General features: G+C 31.7%; 1 protein-coding gene across 1 annotated transcript; it reads right to left on the minus strand.

The window, feature by feature from the left end:
- LOC109342374 (MADS-box transcription factor 23-like) lies at window positions 550-3,158 on the minus strand. The gene is made up of 2 exons (XM_019580369.1): window positions 2,673-3,158; window positions 550-861 (listed from the first exon to the last, which is right to left on the minus strand). The coding sequence occupies exons 1-2, from the start codon at window positions 3,156-3,158 to the stop codon at window positions 550-552; spliced, it is 798 nt and encodes a 265-aa protein (XP_019435914.1).

Here is a 15,653-nt window from a genome sequence, read left to right on the forward strand (position 1 = left end):
TCATGTCTTTGTTTAGTGTCTGTTGGCGATGATTAATATTTTCGCCCTTTCTTTTTGGATTTTGTATATGTTAGTGGCGATGTAGTTTCCGCCTTTGTTGACTTAGTTTGTATGAACTAATTATGACTTAACCGATTATATGCATTATGCTATTCAGGAAATTGTGAATCAGGTTAAGTTATCATTCGATAACGATAAGTTGATTTTCCGCATTCGAGTTACTTAAAGTGATGTCCCGAAAAAGGAAGGTTTTAAAAAGGAAATAAATTTTATACATCTCTTTATTCAAAAAAAAAATTTACCCATTTTTCCGCAATGTTTTTGAGAAGTATTTTTCGGGGCGTTACAACACACTAAGGTGCCCTCTAGAAAGATATGAGATAGATAGACTGGTAGTGTGTTAGGCACTGCATTGATCAACACCACCTGACTGCAAAATGAGAGAAAATGACCCCTCTCAAGAAGCTAACGTCTTTGACATGTTGGAAATCATGTTTTTCCAAACCTCCTTTCTCCTGTAAATGGCACCCATCGGGATCCTCAAAAAATTCATAGGCCAAGACCCCTTTTACAATTTAAATACTCTGCCATACCATCTACAAAACCTGAAGAAATGTTGACACGAGACAAACTGCACTTACTAAAATTAACTGTCAGACTAGAAGAGACTTCAAAAAGATGAAGAATATACTTCATAGCAATCACATTCTTTGCGGAAAGTTTCCTAATAATAACTGCATTATCAGCATATTGGAGCAAATTAACCCCAACCTTCTCCCTACCAACCTCGTATTCTTTGAACTTATGATTTGAAACCGCTGATTTCATCAACCCGGTGAGACCTTCTACAACTATAAGAAACTGGAAAGGGAAAGTGGATCACCTTGTCTAATGTCACGCAACATGTTCACCTTCCTCGTAGGACTACTGTTAACCAGAATAAAAAAAGAAGTTGTTGACATACATTCTCTCATCCATTGCCTCCATTTGCAACAGAAGCCCAACTTATCCATCATATGATTAAGAAAACTCCAACTGACTGAATCATAAGCCTTAACGAAGTCTATTTTAAAAATAGCACACTCTTTATTCCCCCAAGGAGTTAACGGAATAAGCTCTTTCTTTATTGGAATTTCTAGGTCTAAACATTATTTCTCCATTCCCCCAAGAAGATGACGGTTGCATCTTTATCCAAAGCCACATGAGAGATCTTGCAAACGAATTTTTATGAAGGTCACCCTCTCCCATAAAATTTTCCATAAACTAAAATAGTATTTTCGGATCCTAGGCTCCTACGGTTACCATTAATCAACTATCCACGACTGACTCCTTCCTTGTTATGGCTAAGACCCCTCCATCAGCACTCATATTCAAGATCCCTTCTATTTCCTAACAACTCATCCTCATATCTAGAACTTAAAATTTTCAGCCAAAGGGAGTCTCTCTCACTTAACACTCTCCATCTCCATTTGCCTAAAAGAGATAAATTGAACAAAAATAGGTTTTTAATCTCTAGGCCACCTTCCTCTTTATGCCTACAAGCCTTCCTCCAACTCACCCAAAAAATACATTTGATCTCTTTCCTCTACCCAAAAGAAACTTAGTTTCGACTTAAGTAGAGTTACCTTACCATCAAAGGAGATGAGTTTGTACTTCCAAAGAAAGAGCTTCTTTTGAATGTTGATATGAGACTAAATGGATAGTCTTTTAGAATTAGCACCAACAAATGTAATCATATTTGAGAAGATAACATTCACAATATAGTAGAACTAGTTCTCTCCATGAGGGTCCATATATAATTACAATCTTTTATTGTATTTCTCGTAATTACAGAATATTAAACTTTGAATTTAGTTGAAATATTTTAGTAGTGTAGAGATTGGTTATAATTTTAAGCAATTATACATGGACATAATATTAAAAGAAGTTGTACATGTGTATGTATAATTAATTAACAATATAAAATATTTCCACTCATAATATATCAAAATTAAACACTCAAATTTCTAGAAAAGGATCCAGTGACAATTCAATAAGATTAACATTTATATAATATTTTTGTAAGAGTTTTTTTTACATTGTATTTATTCATATAATATTTAATACATGAACGGTTGAAGATGTATCAATACTATAAAAAGTATAATATTATTATATAGATATTAAATTTCCTATAATATATTTTTACCAAAATTAAACTTTAATTTTTATATTTAGATACATGAATTTGATGACTAATACTAATAAGGAAAACAAAACCCATATGGCTCAGGTGTTGACTTATATGCTAGTTTCTAAAATTCAAGACAATAAACCACTTTATTTATCACTCTTTCAACTTCATTTCTCCACTCAATTTTAACTAGATTGACAAGGGTAATATGGATTTCAGGGTTGAAAGAAGAAACATAATAATGAAAATAATTAAATATAGTTGAAATGGAACTCATAGAACAAGAGATCTCACTTCTCAAATCATATCTCATATACTATTTAACCTAATGATAATGAAATAAAAATAACAATAATAATAAAAGTTCAATTTTTTTAATTAAAATGACATATTTTCATTAACGCAAAAATATATATAAGACAAGATTCAGAATAACATATATTTCCTCACAAAAGCATCAACTCCTTCATTTCTTTTAGGCATGATTTTTACAGAATACCACAGGTTGCTCTTTAATCTTTAACATAGTTTCCGCTACCTCAATCTCATCAATACGTGCCTTTATTTTACACCTTAACTTTTCTAAATGATGCAAATCTTTTACCTTGTCAAGTTGAGTTTTCTTGTGTTGATATAGGGCCACATCAAGAATCTCACCTCTCTTTTCTTCCTCATATAATTCGTCCATCACTGCAGCAAGTTGGTTCAACCTGACCAAGTTATGATCATTGGAAGATGAGCTACATTGGGCACTATTTGAGTTTGACTCTTGTTGAAGAAATTTGGTAGCAACAGTACTAATATCTGGGTGCCCAAAAGAATAGGGTTTCTTCCCAGGAGAAAACACAATAACAGCAACTTCACATCCATACAAGACAGATAACTCATTTGCTTTCTTGAATAAGCCTGTTTTACGCTTGGAAAATGTAACTTGCCTTGTGTTAGAGTCCTCCAACATCTTAATCTCAATCTTCTTGCGACCCATAATGAGTTCTTCACTTGTTCCCCACAACAAATTACTAAAGAAATAAAATGACAAGTATATATGGGAAGGGTGTATAAGAGTATTGGATTATTGCAATCTGCAACAATACCTCTTTATAGATAGAATTATATACATACACTCATTCAAGGGGTAAATTATTTCTTTTGGATAGTAGAGGTTCAATGTTTCTAATACTAAATATTGCAATCTCCAATTTTGACACTTATGGACATTATTTTCACTTATATGGAAGTGGTTGCATATCATTCCAATTTGATAAACCTATTTTCAGCAATATTTTTGGCGTTTCTTTATAAAAAAATTGTAATGTTACCAAATATCTAAGCATAATTTCATTTTTAGAAAATAAAAAAAATAAAAATCTTATATTTACTATATGTCATTATTATATTTTCAAGGGATTTCTAAAGTTTTGAAGTCATATTTTGACCAAGCATTTTTTTACATGCTTTATTTTCACCATTCAACATTGTTTTTAACACTATTTTTATTAGTGACACTATCTTCCAAAACCTCATTAGTGGCACCATCTAGTTGTGAATTGTCACAACTTTTTATTCATATCACAACCATATTGTTAATTGTATCATAGATGGAGATCACATGTCTTCATTTATGTTTTATTTGGTGTTCCAAACTAATGAGAAAATTTTATTTATTTAAAAAGAAAAATTATAAAAACAGAAATTAATATTTTAATATTATTTCGTAAAGTTTGGTTGGTTCAGGATGTAGGAACAGGAAATTATGAGACAGATTCTGATTACCATCAAGTTGTTAATGTTATTTGTTTTTATCTTACTAAACCATCAGGTGGATCCTCATAACACATAGTTGTGTGGAACAAATATCCTCTCCACACAAAAATCCTTAGGACAGTATCTCCTACCGACCCTAGATCAAATTATTTCGTTCCAATAATTCTACAACAGTGTCATTGTCAGTGTCAGGTCATACATGAATAAATATATCTTGTTGTAATATGGTCTCTGATACTAAAGAAAGAATTGTGCTACTAATTTTAATAGACATATAAGAGAAGCAAATCTGATTTGTGTAAGGGTAGGATATAATACTTTTAATATCTCAAAATTATGTCAAAAACTTCTTAGAAGGATCAGATACTTTAATTTGTAGGTGTACCTACTAATTAGCAACCCTTCTGAATATAAGAATCAAAATTTAAAAAAATATACAAAATCATTTTACCAAACTTGAGCATGTGTTTTATGTGTTTATGATATTGAATTTTAGGAAAGCATGACAAATTGTTGTTATTGAATTTAAATTAATCACTGTGTATATGTGGAAAATATTATGATCTCATTGTATACTACTTATGATTGAAAGTGAAAAAAATATCAAGATGCATATATGATGGTTAAAAGTAAGTGTGTTAAAATCAATATCGAAGAAATCGAAAAACTAGTAAAAAAGTTGAAACCACAAAAAATTGAATTTGTTTAGATCATGTTGACCAGTTTCTATAAAATCAATGGTTCAGTTCGATTTTTTTGTTCTAATTTCAGAAATCAAACTATACCAATGCTAATTATATATATACTGAAAATGAAGATTATTTCATTTCTAAATCTAATTAGTATTGCAAATGATAATCTAAAATGTATGTTTTTCATACTTTTTAATTGTTAAAAGAATTATAACTTATTTGTTAACCATTTCTTATTGTTAAAATCATGATGGTGTGTTACTTGTGCTACTTTGTTGTTACACTATGCCAGAATAACAAAACAACGATGTTTAAAATTGTTATTTAACAGTATTTTTGGAGGGCTTTCTATGTGAGCGCAATAATACATAAAATTATATTCAACATTGCTTTTGAAATGCGGTAGAAAGTAGACATTTAACAATGCTCACTGAAGTAAGCGCTGTTAAATGTCTACTTTCTAAATAAGACAATATCTCTCCCAGACATTCTATCAAACAAATGACAAGCATGTCCAACTCCACCACATTTACAATAGATTTGTTAAATCACCAACGACTCCAGCTACATTCAACTTGAACAGATTCTAATTTTATAAAATAACATATGAGTAATGAGATCTTACGCAAATTGTTCATTCTTTTTTCTTCAATGTGCAAGTCCTTGCAGAGTGTTCTTGTGTTCCTCAATGATCAATGCAAGCTACAAATACAAATAAAAAATGACATCTCTAAACAAATTGCAAAAGTTATGGAAAAAATACAAAATTAACAACAATTGAGAAAGAAAATTTATCATTGTACTCAAACCATGTATTCTAAACCAGTGAACCATAGCAAAAAACCTATAACATCATAGCTGCATAACTTCACAACAAATAAAGATCACACTATTAGGAGAAGAAGAAAAGTAAGAGAAATAATAAACTGAGTGATATATGTATTATTCCTTCTTTCAACCACACCATTGTGTTTTGGTGTGTAAGGAGCTGTGATTTCATGCACTATTCCATTATCCAAGCAAAATTTATCCATCTCCCTTGAGCAGAACTCACCACTTCCATCAGTTCTCAATACCTTGATGTATCTTCCAGATTGTTTTTCAGCCATAGTCTTGAATAGTTTGAACATTTCACAGACCTCACTCTTGGCCTTAAGCAAATAAACCCACATTTTTCTACTGAATTCATCAACAAAAGACACAAAATACTTATTTTCTCCCATTGAGACAATATCAATTGGACCACATACATCTGAATATATCACATCTAATACATCATTCGATCTAGGTTCAATATATGAGCTAAAGGAGGTTCTAGATTGTTTGCTTGTCAAGCAATTCTCACATACCTTTGAGGGAAGCTGTATTTGAGTTAGACCAAGCACCATTCCTTTTGATTTCAGAAGATTTAGATCCTTAAAGTTTAAGTGACCAAATCTTTGATGCCATAACTAAGAACTGTCCTTTTCTTCTTTAGCTGATAGACAGATTGAATCCATAGCATTTACCTTGACTTGGAAAGTCCTGTTTCTTGTGAGAGGAACTTTCATAATCAACTTATGATGAATATCATAAACCTCAGGATGACCAGATATCATGTGCATGGTGAATCCCTTCTCCAACAACTGGCCCATACTGATGAGGTTACTTTTCAAACTAGGAACATACAACACCTGAGTTATCACATAATCCTTCCCATCTTCCTTTTTGACCTAACATCACCAATTCCTTATGCTGAGATGTATCTATCATCAACAAATCTAACCCCACTCTTCTTGCTTTGATCAAGATTGACAAGCCATTCTTTATGGTCAGTCATATGATTTGAGCATCCTAAATCGATGTACCAAACCCCTGGTCTATTATCTCCTTTATTTGCCACCATCATAAGAGTGACTGGTTCTTCATCTGATACATTGTTTTCTTTAACAAGATTAGCTTCATTGCTAGGAGCCTTGCATTCTACTAAAAAATGGCCTATCTTGTTGCAATTGAAGCATCTTATGGAATTCCTATCAAACCTTCTTTTATCACCTCTCCAATTTTGTGAACCCCCTCTTCCTTTTGATGGTTCTGAGTTGTCACCTTCTTCATAATTCTGAGATTGTTTCCTAGAATTCATTGAATTTCCTTTGTAATCTCTGAACCTTCCTCTTCCTCGATTTCCCCTCTTGTTAGAGAAGGCTCCTCATTTCCAGGTTTGAGCCTGAAGAACCTGATCTTGAGATCTTTCACTCGACCTTTCCAGCATACGTTGCTCATGTGCCTCTAAGGATCCCTGCAATTCTTCCATTTTAAGTATAGCTAGGTTCTTTGATTTCTCTATAGCCACGACAATGTGATCGAATTTTGGAGCTAAAGTGAGAAGAATTTTCTCAACAATGGTTTGATCTGTTATTAGTTCACCAGAGGCTTTCATCAGGTTTGTTACAACAATTACACGATTGAAGAACTCTGCTACCTTCTCATTGATCTCCATCTGCATCAGCTCGTATTGACGTCTTAAGGTTTGTAAACGAACCTTCTTTAGCTGATCTGCACCTTCGTTACACTTCTCAAGAATCTACTCACGCGAATGTGCCACTGATGCAATCTTCTCAAAATGTGCATTGCCGACGCATTGATGAAGGAAGAACATGGCTTTTTTGTCTTTGTTCTTGTTTTCCCCGTGCACAACTCTTAGTGCATCTGTGGCACCTTCTGCAAGTTCGGGATAGCCTTCTTCAACCACCTCACGGACTTCTTGATATGCGAATATCACCTTCATCTGGACACTCCATTTGTTCCAATTCTTGCCGTCGAGAATGGGGAGATTTATAGGGAAGCTACCATTAGTTGGACCCATTTTCCAGCTACAACCGAAGCTCTAGATACCAGTTTTGTTAGAGAAGAATGGCAAACATGAAGAGAATAGAAGATAGTATATGATTGAATTATGTAATTGTATTGATATCTTGATGAACCAAGACTTTCTATTTATAGGCAATGATAGCTACCTTCAACTAACTACTTTCTACAAATAGCAAATTCATCAACTAACTTACTAACTTTTGAATTAATTTGTATTTTCAACATTATTGTGTGAGGTTTTGTTTTTTATTTGAAAAGATTCCCGCTCACTAAAACAAGTGTTTAACGACGCTTATTGTAGAAGTATTGTTAAATATATGATGACCTTTAACAACGTTTTCTTCAATAAGCGATGTTAAAGATAATACATTTAACAACGTCTATTGAAGAAGTGTCGTTAAATATATGAAGTATGACATTTAACATCGTTTTCTTCAATAAACATTGTTAAAAATAACACATTTAACAACGTTTTCCTCCATAAGCATTGTTAATGATAATATTTTTAATAGCGTTTATTGAAGAAATGCTGTTAAATATATGAAGTATGACCTTTAACATCACTTTCTTCAATACGTGTTGTTAAATGTGTTATCTTTAATGGTGTTTGCTTCAATAAACGTTGTTAATTCTCTTCCGCCTTACATTTAACAACATTCAACACATGGTTGGTTCAGGATGTAGGAACAGGAAATTATGAGACAGATTCTGATTACCATCAAGTTGTTAATGTTATTTGTTTTTATCTTACTAAACCATCAGGTGGATCCTCATAACACATAGTTGTGTGGAACAAATATCCTCTCCACACAAAAATCCTTAGGACAGTATCTCCTACCGACCCTAGATCAAATTATTTCGTTCCAATAATTCTACAACAGTGTCATTGTCAGTGTCAGGTCATACATGAATAAATATATCTTGTTGTAATATGGTCTCTGATACTAAAGAAAGAATTGTGCTACTAATTTTAATAGACATATAAGAGAAGCAAATCTGATTTGTGTAAGGGTAGGATATAATACTTTTAATATCTCAAAATTATGTCAAAAACTTCTTAGAAGGATCAGATACTTTAATTTGTAGGTGTACCTACTAATTAGCAACCCTTCTGAATATAAGAATCAAAATTTAAAAAAATATACAAAATCATTTTACCAAACTTGAGCATGTGTTTTATGTGTTTATGATATTGAATTTTAGGAAAGCATGACAAATTGTTGTTATTGAATTTAAATTAATCACTGTGTATATGTGGAAAATATTATGATCTCATTGTATACTACTTATGATTGAAAGTGAAAAAAATATCAAGATGCATATATGATGGTTAAAAGTAAGTGTGTTAAAATCAATATCGAAGAAATCGAAAAACTAGTAAAAAAGTTGAAACCACAAAAAATTGAATTTGTTTAGATCATGTTGACCAGTTTCTATAAAATCAATGGTTCAGTTCGATTTTTTTGTTCTAATTTCAGAAATCAAACTATACCAATGCTAATTATATATATACTGAAAATGAAGATTATTTCATTTCTAAATCTAATTAGTATTGCAAATGATAATCTAAAATGTATGTTTTTCATACTTTTTAATTGTTAAAAGAATTATAACTTATTTGTTAACCATTTCTTATTGTTAAAATCATGATGGTGTGTTACTTGTGCTACTTTGTTGTTACACTATGCCAGAATAACAAAACAACGATGTTTAAAATTGTTATTTAACAGTATTTTTGGAGGGCTTTCTATGTGAGCGCAATAATACATAAAATTATATTCAACATTGCTTTTGAAATGCGGTAGAAAGTAGACATTTAACAATGCTCACTGAAGTAAGCGCTGTTAAATGTCTACTTTCTAAATAAGACAATATCTCTCCCAGACATTCTATCAAACAAATGACAAGCATGTCCAACTCCACCACATTTACAATAGATTTGTTAAATCACCAACGACTCCAGCTACATTCAACTTGAACAGATTCTAATTTTATAAAATAACATATGAGTAATGAGATCTTACGCAAATTGTTCATTCTTTTTTCTTCAATGTGCAAGTCCTTGCAGAGTGTTCTTGTGTTCCTCAATGATCAATGCAAGCTACAAATACAAATAAAAAATGACATCTCTAAACAAATTGCAAAAGTTATGGAAAAAATACAAAATTAACAACAATTGAGAAAGAAAATTTATCATTGTACTCAAACCATGTATTCTAAACCAGTGAACCATAGCAAAAAACCTATAACATCATAGCTGCATAACTTCACAACAAATAAAGATCACACTATTAGGAGAAGAAGAAAAGTAAGAGAAATAATAAACTGAGTGATATATGTATTATTCCTTCTTTCAACCACACCATTGTGTTTTGGTGTGTAAGGAGCTGTGATTTCATGCACTATTCCATTATCCAAGCAAAATTTATCCATCTCCCTTGAGCAGAACTCACCACTTCCATCAGTTCTCAATACCTTGATGTATCTTCCAGATTGTTTTTCAGCCATAGTCTTGAATAGTTTGAACATTTCACAGACCTCACTCTTGGCCTTAAGCAAATAAACCCACATTTTTCTACTGAATTCATCAACAAAAGACACAAAATACTTATTTTCTCCCATTGAGACAATATCAATTGGACCACATACATCTGAATATATCACATCTAATACATCATTCGATCTAGGTTCAATATATGAGCTAAAGGAGGTTCTAGATTGTTTGCTTGTCAAGCAATTCTCACATACCTTTGAGGGAAGCTGTATTTGAGTTAGACCAAGCACCATTCCTTTTGATTTCAGAAGATTTAGATCCTTAAAGTTTAAGTGACCAAATCTTTGATGCCATAACTAAGAACTGTCCTTTTCTTCTTTAGCTGATAGACAGATTGAATCCATAGCATTTACCTTGACTTGGAAAGTCCTGTTTCTTGTGAGAGGAACTTTCATAATCAACTTATGATGAATATCATAAACCTCAGGATGACCAGATATCATGTGCATGGTGAATCCCTTCTCCAACAACTGGCCCATACTGATGAGGTTACTTTTCAAACTAGGAACATACAACACCTGAGTTATCACATAATCCTTCCCATCTTCCTTTTTGACCTAACATCACCAATTCCTTATGCTGAGATGTATCTATCATCAACAAATCTAACCCCACTCTTCTTGCTTTGATCAAGATTGACAAGCCATTCTTTATGGTCAGTCATATGATTTGAGCATCCTAAATCGATGTACCAAACCCCTGGTCTATTATCTCCTTTATTTGCCACCATCATAAGAGTGACTGGTTCTTCATCTGATACATTGTTTTCTTTAACAAGATTAGCTTCATTGCTAGGAGCCTTGCATTCTACTAAAAAATGGCCTATCTTGTTGCAATTGAAGCATCTTATGGAATTCCTATCAAACCTTCTTTTATCACCTCTCCAATTTTGTGAACCCCCTCTTCCTTTTGATGGTTCTGAGTTGTCACCTTCTTCATAATTCTGAGATTGTTTCCTAGAATTCATTGAATTTCCTTTGTAATCTCTGAACCTTCCTCTTCCTCGATTTCCCCTCTTGTTAGAGAAGGCTCCTCATTTCCAGGTTTGAGCCTGAAGAACCTGATCTTGAGATCTTTCACTCGACCTTTCCAGCATACGTTGCTCATGTGCCTCTAAGGATCCCTGCAATTCTTCCATTTTAAGTATAGCTAGGTTCTTTGATTTCTCTATAGCCACGACAATGTGATCGAATTTTGGAGCTAAAGTGAGAAGAATTTTCTCAACAATGGTTTGATCTGTTATTAGTTCACCAGAGGCTTTCATCAGGTTTGTTACAACAATTACACGATTGAAGAACTCTGCTACCTTCTCATTGATCTCCATCTGCATCAGCTCGTATTGACGTCTTAAGGTTTGTAAACGAACCTTCTTTAGCTGATCTGCACCTTCGTTACACTTCTCAAGAATCTACTCACGCGAATGTGCCACTGATGCAATCTTCTCAAAATGTGCATTGCCGACGCATTGATGAAGGAAGAACATGGCTTTTTTGTCTTTGTTCTTGTTTTCCCCGTGCACAACTCTTAGTGCATCTGTGGCACCTTCTGCAAGTTCGGGATAGCCTTCTTCAACCACCTCACGGACTTCTTGATATGCGAATATCACCTTCATCTGGACACTCCATTTGTTCCAATTCTTGCCGTCGAGAATGGGGAGATTTATAGGGAAGCTACCATTAGTTGGACCCATTTTCCAGCTACAACCGAAGCTCTAGATACCAGTTTTGTTAGAGAAGAATGGCAAACATGAAGAGAATAGAAGATAGTATATGATTGAATTATGTAATTGTATTGATATCTTGATGAACCAAGACTTTCTATTTATAGGCAATGATAGCTACCTTCAACTAACTACTTTCTACAAATAGCAAATTCATCAACTAACTTACTAACTTTTGAATTAATTTGTATTTTCAACATTATTGTGTGAGGTTTTGTTTTTTATTTGAAAAGATTCCCGCTCACTAAAACAAGTGTTTAACGACGCTTATTGTAGAAGTATTGTTAAATATATGATGACCTTTAACAACGTTTTCTTCAATAAGCGATGTTAAAGATAATACATTTAACAACGTCTATTGAAGAAGTGTCGTTAAATATATGAAGTATGACATTTAACATCGTTTTCTTCAATAAACATTGTTAAAAATAACACATTTAACAACGTTTTCCTCCATAAGCATTGTTAATGATAATATTTTTAATAGCGTTTATTGAAGAAATGCTGTTAAATATATGAAGTATGACCTTTAACATCACTTTCTTCAATACGTGTTGTTAAATGTGTTATCTTTAATGGTGTTTGCTTCAATAAACGTTGTTAATTCTCTTCCGCCTTACATTTAACAACATTCAACACATAAGCGCTGTTGAATGAGCGTTGTTAAATATCAATTCTGGCGTAGTGTTATTTTATTTTTGTTTCCATTTTTATTTTTAGTATTAATGAATATTATTAATGAAGAATTAAATGTTTATGTGTATTAGATATAGTTCTTGAAATATACTTTTTTGATTTTTTATGTGAATTTGATACTTTAATAATATACTAATTAAATTTCTTTTTCTGAAATAGACATATTATTTTTTATGTGAATTAGAAACTTTGAAAGTATGTTAAACTTGTAATTTTTTAATTAAAAACAAAATCAAACCCGACGGAAATCGTGATTGGATTAGATGTTTTAATATAAAACCAACAATTGAAATCATACCACAAGTTACTTGTGTCTTTAAATTCTGTCTCAAACTGATGCAAACCTATCGTGAACACCCTACTTTTTAACTATAACCGGTTGTGATCATACATGTTCCTAAGCCAGTGAAAAATATATTGCATCTACATGATGAAATGTAGATATGGTTGAAATATGGGGTTACAAGTATAACCTAAGAGATTATGTATTTTAATGCATGTGTACGCAATGCAAACCTGTCTAAAGAGATTATATAATTTTTGTGATCATTTATCATAATTACATCATGGCTAATTTTAAATTTTGATGGTACACTTTAAGGATAAGAAATCTATTTGAGTAAATAAAATGATATTGCCTTTTAACTTCGGTATGAGATGAACTGGTATTGCCTCCTAAATTTCTTATAGTGGTGCCTGCCTTTTCATTCAGACTAGACAAATGTGAATGGTTGTGTTCATACTCTTAGTGGTTGTAAAAATACTTATCATCAATTACATAAACTATATATATTTTCTAAATCAATAATCGCCGCAGAGTTTATTACTATGTAATTGGCCAATGATGAGAGTGACACAGAACGTTTTTAGAAAAACATCATCCTCTTTTATTTATGATTGAATATAGTATTTATACACTGTCAATCTAAAAATTTATATATATATATATATATATATATATTCATTACATCATTTATAATTCATTTGAACAATTTTTTGAAGAGTCAACGATGATTATATATAAATAATATATAATACAAAGACAATATATAAAACTCTTAAACTAAGATCGCGTATATATTTTTTTTTTCTTTATAATTTGTCAAAGAGGTAGTAGCCATTGTAAATGATGAGACTTGCAATGGTAGAAATAGAAATGTCTCATTGGCATATGAGAAGTTGCTTAAAATAAGACAATGTACATTCATTATGTGAAATCAAAGTGTCTTGCTAAATCTACTAACAAACCTTTGACACTGGTTGTCTGGTTGATAGCAAAACACATTGAGGGAAATGGGCCATAAGTCAATTTGAGAACTAGCACTTATGGTAACCCATCCTTTATGGTTCGAGATCCCATGAATAAGGTTCTTATTGGTAATGATAAGTTATGGATTAGTACTTCTAGCATTATTTATTTGTCCTATCATGTAGACGTGTTAGACTATGTTTGGTGAGGACTGAGGATTAAACTTTTAGCTTTTAATGATTCACATAACCCTTATAGACCGTGTATAAAGTAGAATATAAACTTGATGAAGATCATAAGTGTGAATTAAAGATCTTCTGTCCCAAAATAACGGTGTTCCCTATATATTCCTAGCTAATGGAATTTTAGTGAAAAATGTAAAAATAATAATTTTTATTTTTATAACTTTGAAGTGTCATCTTTTTATTAGATGAGAACATGAATTAAAGACATAAATAAAGAAAACTAATCCCCATTCAATAGGTGTGGGTAGGGCTGCACTTAAGGAGTTGTGGCAGGTTGCTAGAACCCTCATGAACTACCACGCATGTAATGGCCTACTCATGCAAAACAAAGTCAACTATGAGAATTTTGGGAGTGTAGTATGATTGATGGACCTCTAACGTGAATATAAATTATCTATGTCAAAATAATTTTATTTTGATATTCCGAATCAAATACTACAACGTATAATGATATTAACTTTAAAATTAATTTAATATTTATTTGATATATATTTACCAAAATCCTATTGATGATAATAAGTGAAGCATAAAGAAATGATATAGAAGATCTCCATTCATTTAATATTCCATAAAATATATTGGTCTGAATTTGCTCCACCAACTCATTGTATGATAATTGTATGTTAAGTTTATCAGTCTAATTCATAGTCTAGTAGACACCAGTACTAATATACATTATACAATAAAGTGTCACGGGTATTTTCCAAACCATATTTTTCCAAAGTACTTCAGAAATATTTGGGGATTGTTATTTCATGATATTTCTAAAGTTTAGAAGTCATACCTTGACCATGTTAGAAATGTATTCATCTATTTCTATATTTATGTCCAGTACTCAATCTGTCATTAAATATAATTATGGTAATTGTATTTATTTATTTTTACCATATTGATCATTTAATTAAATAGATTATATGATAAGGTCATTGATTAAAAATTAGAGACTTGTTATTATAATAGAGATTATAACAATGAGAAACATGTCTATTATAATTTTTAATCTAAATTGTTCTTGATCGTAGAATCATTGCGAATAGGACATCAATGACTCGGGTAGATCAATATATGTGTGATAGTATTTATTGGATAAATATTAATAGATCTCATTTATTAAATTGCACATATAGATGATGTATATGTGGATATGTTCATTGAACTGACTCAATCAAGAATTCCTAATGGTTAAGATTACCTTAAATTGTCAATAGGAAATTCTCAAGAAGAAATGAAATAGTTTCGTTTAACCTGAGAATAACATAGTAATTAACATGTTATTTATCATACTTTAATTCCGGACACATAATGTATCAGGATGTTATTTGAATGAATATTGAGTGTGATTAAATGCTTGTAGAATTAATGATTATTCAAGAAGGAATCCACCAACTCTTGGTAATGAGTTTGAGCTCTATAATAAAATGACATTGGCCAATGTATAACAATGAATAAAGGAATGAGTTTCTTTGAGTCATTATGGCAACTTACTAAAGTTTGACAATTGTACCATACTTTAAAGTTAGCACAGAGCTGTAAAGATGGAAGGAAGTATTTTAATTAATCTTCTAGTGGTTCTTGAAAGTAAAATATATTACTTTATGCTATCTGGTCGTTAAGGAGCTTGCCCTTTCTTTATCCAAACATATTTGCCACTTGGCACACCAAATTTTCTAATAAAGCATGTTGTGCCTGTGTGACCATGTGTACCACAAT

This window comes from Lupinus angustifolius, chromosome LG03, assembly GCF_001865875.1.
Source record: "Lupinus angustifolius cultivar Tanjil chromosome LG03, LupAngTanjil_v1.0, whole genome shotgun sequence".
NCBI lineage: Eukaryota > Viridiplantae > Streptophyta > Magnoliopsida > Fabales > Fabaceae > Lupinus > Lupinus angustifolius.